Below are 13,079 nucleotides of genomic sequence, written 5' to 3'. Positions count from 1 at the left end.
CCCCCTCCCCCTCTCGCCTCCCCAAACACGGTGTCCTTTGAAGGCAGAGCCTGACCTGCACCCGAGCAGGACGGGCTCCTAGGCATTGATCCAGCTCCCGCGCTGGGACCAGGAGCTCGGCACATGCTCTTCTGCTGCAGAGAAACGCATTCTGATGCTGAGACAGGCTCTGCCTCTCTTCACAGTGCCAGGTGGAGCTCAACAGGAAAGTGCTGGCCGACCTGGCCATCTATGAACCAAAGACTTTTAAATCCTTGGCTGCTTTGGCCAAAAGGAGGCGAGAGGAAGGATTTGCCGCCGCCTTGGGGGACGGGAAGGAGCCTGAAGGCATATTCTCCAGGGTGGTGCAGTACCACTGAGGGCCTTCTGCAGCGCCCTCTGCAGCGGCGTCGTAGGAAAAGGCGTTCCCCATGACCATCATGAAAACGGGCGAGAATCCTTGGCCAGGAACGAGTTAGGCTTGACTTGCAGTTGTGTTACTTGACATCTCAGTCAAGGAAAGGCCTGTCTGTCCTCCTCGGGACAGACCAGCGGCCGCTTGTAGATTGTGTCAATAAAGCTGTGTGCTGGTCAGCGTCTTCACTGTGTCCTCTGGCGTCAAGCAGACACCTCTGTGCTCTCCCTCCATGTGGGGGGAGAGGCTGTCAGGGTGAGGGGTCAGTTAGCATCTGCCTTCCTCTGGGAACCTTGGGTCCTCTCCCGAAAGTGAGGTGTTTGCACCAGGACTCTGAAGTCTGACCCTGGCTCCCCACAGCACTCTGGTGCCCACCCAGCACACAGGCCCCCGCCCGCTGACTGCCTATGCCTGCCTCCGCCCTCTACCCTTCCCGCCTTCCCAGCGGGGACCCTGTGCCAGCCTGTTTCCCTGCTGTCTCCCTTGTTCCCCAGGCCAGGAGGGGCAGCAGCCAGGGGGCTCTTCTGGTCCCACTCACCTTAGCCCCCAAGGATGGGTGATCACCTGGGAAGACCCCTCCCCCAAATACGCCACTTGAGTCCAGAGGCAAGCCCAGGAGTAAGTTCTCAGCATGCTCGCCCCACTGATACTGCACAGCAGCTGTGCCAGCCCTGGCCCCGCCCCCTCATCCCGGACATCACCCTATGGGAGATGCAGGGTGCTCCCGCCTCTCAGGGCCAGGCCTTCGCCTTCTGGGAGCTGGTTCCACGCTCAGCCTCAGCCCCTGTACTGAGACCACTCACTTCTGGGGCATGTTCTGCCTCAGCCCCACTCTGGTCTCCACCTCTGGCCTGTTAGCGTCTGCATTCACCCCAATGGCTCTCATCAAAGCCATCGTCTGAACCCTATCCAACCGTTCCTGTCAGCCCTGGACCCCAAAGGACCATGCACTCCCCTCCCCCTCACTCCCCTCTAGGGCTCTGCCGGCCCAAAGCAGCATTCACTGCTTGCTGGTGACTCCTGCATTTTTCCCCGTCTTCCCCCACTTTTTTTTTTAAATCCTCACCCAAGAGGTGAGATCTATTTTCCATTGATTTTTAGAGCGTGGAGGGGAGGGAGAGAAAAACATTGATTGGTTGGCTCCTTGCTCCGACAGAGGCAGGGATGGAACCTGCAACTGAGAATCAAACCCTTGACCCTTTGGTCCGTGGGCTGATGCTCTAACCACTGAGCAAAAATGGCAGGGCCGTCTTCACTCTTTTTTTAGAATATATTTTATTGATTCTTACAGAGAGGAGGGGAGAGGGACAGAGAGTTAGAAACATCGATGAGAGACATGGATCAGCTGCCTCCTGCACACTCCCTACTGGGGATGTGCCCGCAACGAGGTACATGCCCTTGACCAGAATCGAACCTGGGACCCTTCAGTCCGCAGGCCGAGGCTCTATCCACTGAGCCAAACCAGTCAGGGCTTCCCTCCACTCTTACTGCCCCCACGCTGGGTCCTGTGGTGACACCATCCTCCATCCTTTGCCAGCAGTCTCCTGGAGGTCCTCTGGGTTCCTTCCTCAGACTCAACACCCACCTCCAACCCCCATCCAGAGCCGGTCAGGTCATGCCCATCTATTGCCTGGTGACCTGCCCACTTTCCTCCATCCTCACTGCAGGCCAACATCCCTTCTGGCTCCAGTCACTGCACTGGCCTAAGAACCCCCTCCCGGCCCTTGTCACCGTGTGCGATGATGGCCACTAGACTGGAAACATTTCAAGGCTTGGGGACGAGTCTTGTTCCCTCTCGTTGCACCTCGTGCAGGGCTGGACTATGTGCACAAGGTGCTCAGTGCACACGCTCGTCAGTAAATGGCTCCTGGGCAACAGGGTGGGGGACACAAGGAGCCCTTGGTGTGGTGTGGGCACAAAGCCCTGCTGTGGCGGAGCTGCCTTTATCTCAGTCAAGGATGGAGGGGGGGAGGTGGCAGACAACTGCGGGCTGCTCCCAGCCCTCCCCCTCCAACCACCGGACCATTTCCCTTCCCGGGCCTGGGCCTGCCTGGATAGAGCCACAAGCTGTTTGCTGGGGCTTCCAGACAAGAAGTTACTCCTCTCCCACCATTAGCTCTGGTGAGCGTTTGGGACAACTAGCAACAGATGAGGAATATTGCATGCTCCTCTGGTACAGCTGTGAGAGCAGCACGCTGTCAGGTGACGTCACTACCACCAGACGCTGGCAGCCACTGACCCAGAGAGCATTGGATACAACCGACCAGGAAGTGGGGGGTCAGTGGAGTGAGGAGTTCATCCGGGTGTCCGCACCTCCAGAGCTCCCACTGCTGGTAGGAAGAAGTCCGAGGCCTTCACCACAGCCCCTGGGACATCCCGGCCTGGCCCCCTGCCCACGATGCCTTTCCTTGGGGTGCCATGGGCTTTGGAGAAACATGGAGTTCGGTGTTTCCAGCTACCCCTCTTCCCTGTGAAGTCAATTCTGCTTTGTTCTGTCTTTGGCTCCATTCTGAATGCAAGAACTCTGGTGACTTATTATTTGCAACCCAAACGCTGGGCTCACCAAGAACTGGAGAGCAGTGACGCCAGTCGCCACGTATTAACGCAGGCAAACAGAACACAAGAGCCCTCTAAGAACCAAACCCAGAAAGCTTCACAACACAAAGGCGGGAGGTCGGGTCCGGGAGAACCTTCCCTTTAGCTCCGAGCCGAGGAGGAAAACGGAGCTTCGCTGGCCCTGTGGGCGCCGCACCTGCCCGCTCACCGGACCTGGAGCTACGGGGACAAGGGGTCTTCTCTGGGTCCCGGATGAGCCCCAAATATGCCGGACGTAAGGAGGGGAGTGGGAGATTGCAATCCGAAATCTGTCGTCAAGGCCGGCCAAGTGGAGGTTTCCGTCCGGAGGAAAATGGGTGCAGTACAGTCGAGAGCGGAAGAGGAAGTTAAGGGCAGGGGCCCGTCACCACCATGGGGCTGGGTGTTCCCGGCGACGAGGGTGCGAGAGCCCCTCCTGCACGCGTCTAGGTCAACCTTTCTGACCTAAATGTTGACACCCTCAAACACCTGGGGGTCCCGCCAGGCTCGGGGACGCAGCCCACAGCGGAAGAGCAGCTGCGGACCCCGGCGCGTGCCCTGGTGGAGGTGTCGTCCCGCCGGGTCACACCGCCCGCGCCACGGGCCCTCACCCAATGCCTTCCGGTGCCCGAAAACCCTTTCGGGAACAACCGGGCCCCCAAGAAGCCTTCGGGCTCCCGAACTCTCGAGCTGGTGAGGAAGAGGCAGCTCCGCCGGGACGGCGCAGGGCGGAACCTGCAGCGAGCGCTTCCGGGTTAAGGCCCAGACCGCAGTCTCTTCCGGGCATGCGGGGCCCCCTGGGTAAGGAGCAGGTCCCCCGCCCGCGCCGGGTTCCGACTTCGGGCGCGACGCTCACGGGCAGTTCTACTAGCCAATAGTGGCAAAGCCTCCTTCTAAAAGATAGTCATAATGTTTCAACTAGTGATAAATTGGTGGATGCACAAAATATAAACCCTGCACTTGCAAATGATTTGCTAATGTAGAGTTCTTTAAAAAGCGAAAAATAAACCTCACTTTCGACCACTTTTATTAGCAAGGTTTTTTTTTACTTGCTAATAGATGACAGATTAGAGAATTAAAGCAGCCAGCTACATAGAGTATTTACATCTCACTGTTAGTACCAGTACAGATTTTTAATTGCCCGTAGATCTCTCCATGACACTAAGGGAATATGTCTATGTTGCTGAGCAACAAGATGTTGGCATGAAAATCCCAGTGGCTCAAAAGAACATAGCTTAAAAGCTCAGGTAGTTTTATAAAAAAAAGAAAAAAGAAAGAAAAGAAAGAAAACGTGTGTTTTTCTGCTCCGCCCCGGGCCCTGCGGATCTCGGGTCGTGCGCGTTTCAAGCGACGGCACCCGTTGTGTCTTCCAGGTGGCCATGGCGACGGGGCAGGTGCTGTTCCAGCGTTTCTTCTACACCAAGTCCTTTGTGAAGCATTCCATGGAGGTAGGGGTTCCGCCCGGTTCCCCTGAACCGTGTGGGGGGACCAGGGTGGGTCCCTCCGGGGGGCTCCTGGGAACGGGGCAGCGCCGCCCTGGGGGGTCGGGAAGCCCCTCTTCCTGGGGCGCCCGCTCGGGGCCCTCCTCACCCTGGAGCCGCTGGAGGCCGGCTCTGGCGCAAACACCTGCTGTTGCCATTCAGCACGTGTCGATGGCCTGCGTGCACCTGGCCTCCAAGATCGAGGAGGCTCCGCGGCGGATCCGGGATGTCATGAACGTCTTCCACCGCCTCCGGCAGCTGCGGGAGAAGAAGTGAGTCGCACCTGCCCGCCGCCGCCTCGCGGTTGTAAGGGACACGTTCCTGGAGCAGAACCCAGGGTGGGGGGTGTTTGCTGTTGGTCCTCACCCGAGGATAGCTCCCCTTGGTCTTCAGAGAGGGAAGAGAGAGAGCGATGTGCGAGACACGTTGATGGTTGCCTCCCGCACGCCCTGGGCCAGAGATGCAACTGAGGTCCGCCCTTGACGGGGATCGAACCCGGGACCCTTGGTCTGCAGGCCGATGCTCTATCCACTCAGCCAAGCTGGCTAGGGCCAGGGTGTGAGGTTTTTAGACGCGTGGCCAGAAGGGGGCCTGTGCCCCGGGGTCCCCAACACGCTGCCGAATGTGTTTAGGGGGCAGGTGCGGAGGGCACTGGCCTCAGGTTGCTGGGTGGGGTTCCCCGTTTCCTGAAGCTGAGGGAAGTCCTTAGGGAACCAGCCTGGCTTCTAAAGGTTGTGCTTCAGCCGGTGGCTCAGTGGTCGAGCCTGGGCCTGTGGGTCAGGAAGTCGCGGCTGGGTCCCCATCTGGGCACTCGTCTGGGTTGTGGGCACCACCCCAGTAGGGAGCATGCAGGAGGCAGCCAGTCCTCACCACCGATGTTTCTATCGCTCTGTCTCCCGTCCTCTCTCTGCAATCGGTAAAATGTATTTAAAAGCAATAGTAATAAAGGTGGTGCCTCCTTTGGCTCATTCATCCCCAACACAGGCCCCTGTTCCTGCAGCCGGAGAGCATGGGCCCCGGTGCGGGAGGTCTGAGCGCGGTGGGGCCGGGAGGCTGCGGAGGGGGTTAGCGCTGGCCCTGTAGGAAGACCTTGGGGTCGAAGGACGGGACCTTGCCGTGTCTGTTCTGGGTGTTTATAGTAGATTCCCATGGGGTGGGGGTGGGGGGGTGGCTAAAGGATTTGAAAGCGTCGTTTTGTTTGACACACTCTCCGCTGTGCTGTCTAGGAAACCGGCGCCGCTCCTGCTGGATCAAGAGTATGTGAACCTGAAGAACCAGATCATAAAGGCGGAGAGACGGGTCCTCAAGGAGCTGGGCTTCTGCGTCCACGTGAAGCACCCGCACAAGGTGGGTCTGGGCCGCGGGGCCGCGGGGTCACTGGAGTCACTGCCTCCTTCCCCCCGAGACCGGAACTCCGGGACAAGTGTGTGTCCCTGCCGGCTGTCCGTTCTGTCCGTCATCTGAAAGCGCTCCTTACCGTCAGCCTCTCGTGTTTCCTGCTCACCTTGGGTGTTTCTCAGAGCTTTGGGAGGGGCCTTTATGTTTGGTCTTTCAGGAATCGTGATGAAGTTGTACAAATGGCACCTGTCCGTTCACCTTTTTCTTTTTCAACAATTGTTTTTTAGTCCTCACTTGATACGTTTTTGCTTTAAAAGAAAAGATTTTAGTGAGAGAGAGAGAGAAATATTGACTGCTTGCCTCCCGTATGTGCCCCAGCTGGCGATCAGGAACTTGCCGCCTTTTGGGACGGAGGACAACCTCCCACCACTGAGCCACCTGGCCAGGTCTCAACAGCTAATTTTCTGAAGTTGCTTTAGTAATGGCTTCATCTCCTCTTATAACAGCCGTTTTGCGGGGAGTGTTAGCTGAGAAGCTAGGCTACTGTAGGATATTCTGGTTCCTTCTTTGTTTTGTTCTTGTTTATTTTGACATTGATTTTGGGGGCTGGGGATCTGTTCCTCCACTTACTTCGCATTCGTTGGCTGCTGCCTGTGTGCGCCCTGGAACCCCTGCCTTTGGGTATGGGGACAATGCCCTAACCAACTAGCTACCCAGCCAGGGCCCAAAGCTTGTTTTATTTATTTATTTTTAAAAGTTAACCTATTTTAAAAATATATTTTTATTGCTTTCAGAGATTAAGGGAGAGGAGAGATAGAAATATCAATGATGAGAATCATTGATCAGCTGCCTCCTGCATGCCCCCTACTGGGGATCAAGCCTGCAACCTGGGCATGTGCCCTTGACATGAATTGAACCTGGGACCTTCATTCTGCAGGCCGACGCTCTATCCACACAGCCAAACCAGCCAGGGCCCAAAGCTTGTTTTAAAAATTATTGCTATTTGCATCTTTTTCATCCCCTTGTTATTGGGGGCCTTCCTCATACTCTCTTTTTTATTTGACTTTCTGGCATTAATTCAAAACCTCAGTCAGTTGCCATAGATTTAAGAGCTTTTTTTCATTTGCTGGAAGTATTTTCACACCGTGTTTTGTGTAAGTTGGTGATGGGGTGCAGAGCTGTTGAGGGCAGGCTGATGTCACGGGTGAAAAACAAGGCCTTCCCTGTGGGTGCAGGTTGGGCCTTGTGCTTTCTGGCTGCCTGGTGCAAAGGCAGGGAGATGTCAGCACAAAGCCCTCCAGCTGAGCTGTCCACGGGGCGTGACCAGGAGCCACCCTGGGATCTAGCATGAGACTTACTTGCTGCGTGGGCGCCCTCAAGATCTGAGATCTGGATTCCAAGGTTCTTGGTAATAATTGCCTGACCCGTATCTTCCAGATAATCGTTATGTACCTTCAGGTGTTAGAGTGTGAGCGTAACCAACACCTGGTCCAGACCTCATGGTGAGTTGATTTTCCTTGTTTTATGAGACCAGCGGGGCAGGCAGGAATATGTGGCTTTAAGGCACGTGGGCAGTGGGTAGTCGGTCCCATGACGTGGCTGTGGGCTAGAGCTATCTGAGTGCCCAGTGTTCCTGCCATGTAAATTCCAACCAGCCTCCCACATATCAGGCACTAGTGTGATGGTAAGGTGGCCCACACCTGCCCCTGACCCCCGAGAGCAGTCGGCAGGCTTCCTGTGGGGGCTGTAGACGGGCTCTTAGCCACGGGTGCGGGCGGAGTCTTAGTCCTGTCTCTCCTGTGCAATTGCTCCCAGCCGTCTCCACTGAAGAGTCCTGTGGGAGAGGGGTGTAAAGTGCGTGTACAATTCTGGGGACTGGTTTTAAGGCCTATGTTAGAAGTGAAGCCCGAGGTCACAGGGTAGTGCTGGGTGTTCTGTGAGCTTTCCCCGCGGAGTTAGGTCTGTAAGGGTCATATTGTGCTGCCTGAATTGTCTGGTGCTGTGCTGTGTCCAAGAGAACCCGTTTTGACTTTTCTTTTCTGTACTCTTTCAATCAAAGGGGAGCCTCTGAGGGTAAGTGACTAAGACTCCTCCTCTGCTGCCCACGCGCTTCGGTGCAGGGACAGCGGCCGTCCTCAGCCACTCCCGGGCAGGCTCACCGAAGGCTGGCCTGATGGTGGTATGCTCACGATAGTCTAGTGCTGGCCGACGCTGCTGTGGTTCTGATGGTTGCGCTTCTTGTTAACCTCTGTCGTGCTTTGGTAATTGTATTGATTAGACTTGATAACTGTCTTGACTTGAATTTTGTCCCTTTAAAACTGCTGTACCTACCTGTGCACTAAAGATGCAATACCTGTCTTTGAGAAAAATCTATGGAAAGCTGTAAGAATTGGCTGATGGGAACTGGGACTTGAGTATGGATTATGGCATCATTTCTGCAGGTTCTAGGGCTGCCCTTTTCAGCGGCTGCGTAAAGGTAATGCATCTTTAGATGACCCCACGGGCACTTTATATTGTAACATTTCAAATGTAGCAATCAGCTTAAGTATATGTTTGAGGATTTGTTTTGTTTTTAGGACTTAAAAGTTAGTAGATTAATATTATCATCACTATTTGAGTATTGAAAATGTTTTATTAAGACCAGAAAACTTCTCGATGGTTATGTGTATGAAATGTTTGAACTGTTCATTTGCAATGCTCTGGTTCCCGGGTCTTGGTCCCCTCACACTTTTTCTCGGTCACCTCCTGGTGCCGCCCGTCACGTGCAGAGCTTGAGAAACCTTGGAGTGGATTTGTCTGTCACCTTCTCCGGGGCTTGGGAGCAACGATACCGGGTGGGGGTGGGGGGATATCAGGCACATCACAGCAGGATTTGGCTCGCCTGCGGGTGCAGCCTGACTCAGGCTTGTCATGTTGGGGTGTGTTGGGAGCAGTGACTGTGTGACTGTTCGACTGTTCTCTCATGGAATTAATCCTTGTGTGTGCAATCATATAAAGTTTCATATGAGGTCAGATTTTGCTCTGTTAAATCTTAGAAAATACATATGAAAGAAAATGTTAAATGTAGCCAATTTTAAAATGTTACCTTTTAAAAATGCAAGTTATTTTTGTATTTCTGTTTTCTATGATACAGTTTTTAAATGTACTGATTATGGTGAAATTGTAGTATTTTGATGCTCTTGTCTGATTTTATGAATATTCATTTTAAGACTCCTTGTTGAAATGGGACAGTTTGGAAATGATTCTTGGATAGGCCTGAGAAGAGGACTGCCCTCGGGCACTGAGCCCTCCTGGCCTGCTGTTCCCATGCTCCCAGGGCGATGCTCCCTTCCGAGCGGACTCCCTCATGGAAGAAGGAGGGCCAGGCTGTGGACACCTCTTGAAGGAAGAGGAACGCAAGAGGACGGCTGGTCTCGGAAAAGCCTGGTGGCTCCGTGCTCGGCAGTCCATTGAGTTTGCATGTTTCTCTGCACTACGGATTCTGAGCGCTTAGATTTCTTTAACCAAGTACTTTCTCACCCCTGTTTTCTTTCTGAGGCATTGTGCTTTGCATGAGAGCAGGCCAAAGTTGAGAGGGAAAAGTAAAGTTAAAGTTGGTTCTCTTTCATAGCAACACCGATTGACATTCAGCCAGCTTAAAAATTTTTTGCCAACAATTTCCCCATCTAACTGTCCTGTGTTCAGAGAAAACAGAACGTTTTTTTCCTGAACTCAAGCGTCACAGGACTGTATCTCCGGTCCTAGCAGTAGGCTCCTTAGAGGAGCAGTGGCCTCCCTAGATAAGGCCGATGGGTGTCCTGGGTTGCCGGGGTGTTGCAATTCTTCCTACACTTGGTTTCAGGAATTACATGAATGACAGCCTTCGCACAGATGTGTTTGTGAGGTTCCAGCCCGAGAGCATCGCCTGTGCCTGCATTTACCTTGCAGCCCGGACACTGGAGGTCAGTGCTGCGCCCCAGGCCCTTTCTCCAGCCTCCAGAACGCTGAGGTGTCGGGTTCAGATTGTGCTTTGGTGACCAGCAGGGTGGCTTTGACTTCACTGAGCCCTTGTTGGCGTGAGGACAAGCATAACCGGCAGCATTTGTTTTCAGATTCCTCTGCCCAATCGTCCCCATTGGTTTCTTTTGTTTGGAGCAACTGAAGAAGAGATTCAAGAAATCTGCCTGAAGACCCTGCAGCTCTACACTCGGAAAAAGGTGGTTCTGTGTGTGTTTTTCATGTGACATGTTTGTGTGTGACTAGAAGCACCTGTTTCTGAACGGATGGACTTGGCTCCTCCAGGTTGACCTGACACACCTGGAAAGTGAGGTGGACAAGAGGAAGCACGCCATGGACGAGGCAAAGGCGCAAGCCAGGGGCCTGCTGCCCAGCAGCGCCCCTGCCCTGGACAGCACCTCAGGGTTCTCGCCTGCCCCGAAGCCCGGTGAGTCTGCTTCCTACAGGCCACCCTCCTTCCTGCAGACGGGTCTGCGCTCCTCAGGCACCGGGTCTGCCACGGGCACTTGGTGACCTTGGAGATGAGACAGGACTCCTCAAGGGATTGGCTTTCCTCGGTTCATTGTCATGGCAAGGGCTGTGGACGGGCTTTCCAAAACGTTTTTGTTTACCCAGCCGACCCGGGTGTAGAGATGGGGCGCCCTCCACTATGTCCTCAGGGCCGAGAGTTAGCACGACACCTTTCCCAGTCCCTGTGGGAAGCTGGGCCAGACAGGCAGCCCTTCTGCCTCTCTCCAGTGCATGCTCAGGTCCTTAGTCCCGGGCTGGGAGCAGGAAGTCACCGTTAGCATGTGTCTCCGTGAGTTCCATAGGTGGCGTTACATTGCTCTGCTAACCTGTTTTGTAACAGTGGTTTTCTGAATGTCGGGTCTGAACTTCTTGTGCTTGGTTCTAGCGGAATCTCCCAAAGAAGGTAAAGGGAACAAGGCTTCCCCACTCTCCGTGAAGACCACCAAGAGGAAACCAGAGGGTGTGAAGAAAGCTAAGGCGGACAGCCCGGTGAACGGGTGAGTGAGTGCCTGGGTGCCCCAGTGGCTGTGGGGGTTGGCGGAGCACGGGTCTATAACTGCTGCTCCCTATTCTCAGGTTGCCAAAGGGGCGAGGCAGTCAGAGTCGGAGCGGGAGCCGTGAGCAGAGCTACTCGAGGTCCCCATCGCGATCCGCTTCTCCTAAGAGGAGGTGTGTGCCTGAGGGGCCTGCATCTGGCGGGTGGGTGTTTTTCCCAGGGTGCGGAGATGAGGTGTTTGGGGTACTTGGTCATTGCTTGGTGCTGCTGGTCTTCACAGGAAAAGTGATAGCGGCTCGACTACTGGGGGGTCCAAGTCCCAAAGCCGTTCGCGGAGCCGGAGTGACTCACCCCCAAGACAAGCGCACCGAGGCGCTCCCTACAAAGGCTCCAAGGTGAGGAGCTATCGCAAGTCCAAGGACTGCAAGTACCCTGCCCAGAAGCCACACAAGTCTCGGAGCCGCAGCTCTTCGCGCTCGCGAAGCCGCTCACGGGAGCGGGCAGATAATTCTGGAAAGTACAAGAAGAAGAGTCATTACTATAGAGATCAGCGACGGGAGCGTTCAAGGTCTTATGAGCGAACAGGCCACCGCTACGAGCGGGACCACCCCGGACACAGCAGGCATCGGAGGTGAGGCCTGGGGTCCGAGAGCTGCCCTCCACCCTCAGCGTGGCTGACTGTGGCTCAACTCTCTTTGTAAATGGTGGTTGACTCTGGACCTGGTGATGAATTTGGAGATGGAACCGAGAGGATGGCACCGTGCCCTCCAGGTTGGCCTGGGCGAGGTGCACCCCGGTCCTGGTGCAGGGCCCGTCTCGGCCGCAGAGATGGCGCACATGCCGGTGGTGTGGATCGGTGCTAATGACAGGCTGTCTTCACTCCCATCCCGACACTCAATTACGTTAAACCAACAAAATGACTTTTAGGACCTTTGCCTATATTAGGTTGTACTTATGTACATATTTTACAGTATTTCACAATGAGAAAATGGCCTTAATAGCCCCTATTCTCTATCCACGTTGTAAATAAACATGTGTTTAATACAAGTTAAAGCTATATATGAGAACTCAGAACTTGAATTCTGTCAGCCTAAAACTTGTGTAGAGAATTCTGATTTTTAAAATGTGAAGGTATTTAGATCTGTGTTGAAAGTCGTATATTTTTATCTGCGATGCTGAGTGCAGGCCACCAGCTCCTAAATAGAGGTTTCCTATATATGCATTTTATGTGGTTGAATAAACACAATTCTCTCTACTCAGGATATTTGGATGTTAAAGGATTCGTAGTTTGTCCTGCTTGTTGCTGCGCCCGGCCCGCAGCGCCCCATCTCGTGGTGTCTGTGCTGCCGCCTCTGATCTCATTAGAGCTGTTTTCTCTCAGGCTCCTGTGCCTGCTGTCAGAGGCTGGGGCCCCGCGGTCTGCCCGTTCCACAAAGGCTGCTCCCTGTGGGCAAGGGAAGGTGGGAGGAGTCCAGACAGCCTGCAGCCGCCGCACGGTCTGTGACCATTTGGAGCATCACCCCTGGCCGTGTCCCCGTGGGGTGGCAGGCAGGTGGACAGGTAGTGGCCCAGGGGAGCAGGATGGGCCTTGCTGTTTCCCAGTCAGTGGGCCTGTCATGTGCCCAGTTTGGGCGCTCCCCAGACCAGCGCCCCCATCAGGTGGGAGGGCACTGGTGCCATGGGGCCGAGGAGATGTGGAAGCAACAGGGTCAGCGCCCAGGTTCCAGGTGGTGCTCTTTATGACCAAATCATAGAAGCCCGGATGCTGCAGCGAGGTGGGCTGGCTGCACGTTCAGACCTTCCTGCTCGGGCAGCCCCTCGGGACGGGAGGGCACGGCGCCATCCTGTGGCCTCAGTGGAGAGCCGGGTCTGGGCCTGTGGTTTCGGCCGCCCTCCCTCGGGTGGACGCAGCGCTCATTGCTTAATGAGGTTGGGGCCTGAGATGGCTGGACTGGCTGGTGGAGCCACCAACGGGCACTGCACCCTTCTCCTCCCCGGCACCCCTGCCGGTCCTTCCAGCCCAGTCCAGGCCTGAGGGAGAAGGGGTCGCGGGGCCCTGGGAGCCCCCACCCTGAGAAGCAACCGGCTCAGCCAAACCCAGTCCTCGCCCGAGGCTCTTTTGGGTTTTGGACAAAAACTGAAGTTTCTGATTTCTCTTTCCACAGGATCAGTTTGGGAGTTCGCTTTAAAAAGGAAAGGAACTCCACCTCTGCAAGGCGCGGGCCTCCGCACTGGCGGGAGAGGAGGCAGCCACTCCAAGGGGCTGGGGCGGGGCGCTCCCGGTGCCCGA

General features: G+C 55.1%; 1 protein-coding gene across 1 annotated transcript; it reads left to right on the top strand.

The window, feature by feature from the left end:
- Positions 1–3,361: 3,361 nt before the first annotated feature.
- CCNL2 (cyclin L2) lies at positions 3,362–12,169 on the top strand. The gene is made up of 12 exons (XM_015569683.1): positions 3,362–3,389; positions 3,474–3,722; positions 4,235–4,416; positions 4,612–4,721; positions 5,676–5,796; positions 7,225–7,289; positions 9,629–9,728; positions 9,879–9,983; positions 10,069–10,210; positions 10,679–10,790; positions 10,870–10,962; positions 11,070–12,169. The coding sequence occupies exons 1-12, from the start codon at positions 3,362–3,364 to the stop codon at positions 11,422–11,424; spliced, it is 1,662 nt and encodes a 553-aa protein (XP_015425169.1). The 3' UTR covers positions 11,425–12,169.
- The last annotated feature ends 910 nt before the right edge of the window (positions 12,170–13,079 follow it).

Source organism: Myotis davidii, unplaced genomic scaffold, assembly GCF_000327345.1.
Source record: "Myotis davidii unplaced genomic scaffold, ASM32734v1 scaffold586, whole genome shotgun sequence".
Classification (NCBI taxonomy): domain Eukaryota; kingdom Metazoa; phylum Chordata; class Mammalia; order Chiroptera; family Vespertilionidae; genus Myotis; species Myotis davidii.
Note: the sequence above shows the minus strand (reverse complement) of the source record. Positions and strands in the feature narration are given on the sequence as shown.

Bases quoted from the DNA above. Each gene is read 5' to 3' on its own strand.
- CCNL2 (XM_015569683.1), top strand. From the start codon at position 3,362: ATGGGGCTGGGTGTTCCCGGCGACGAGG. The intron at 3,390-3,473 runs GTGCGAGAGCCC...GGGTCCCGCCAG, and splicing joins GGGTGTTCCCGGCGACGAGG to GCTCGGGGACGCAGCCCACA. The intron at 5,797-7,224 runs GTGGGTCTGGGC...CGTATCTTCCAG, and splicing joins ACGTGAAGCACCCGCACAAG to ATAATCGTTATGTACCTTCA.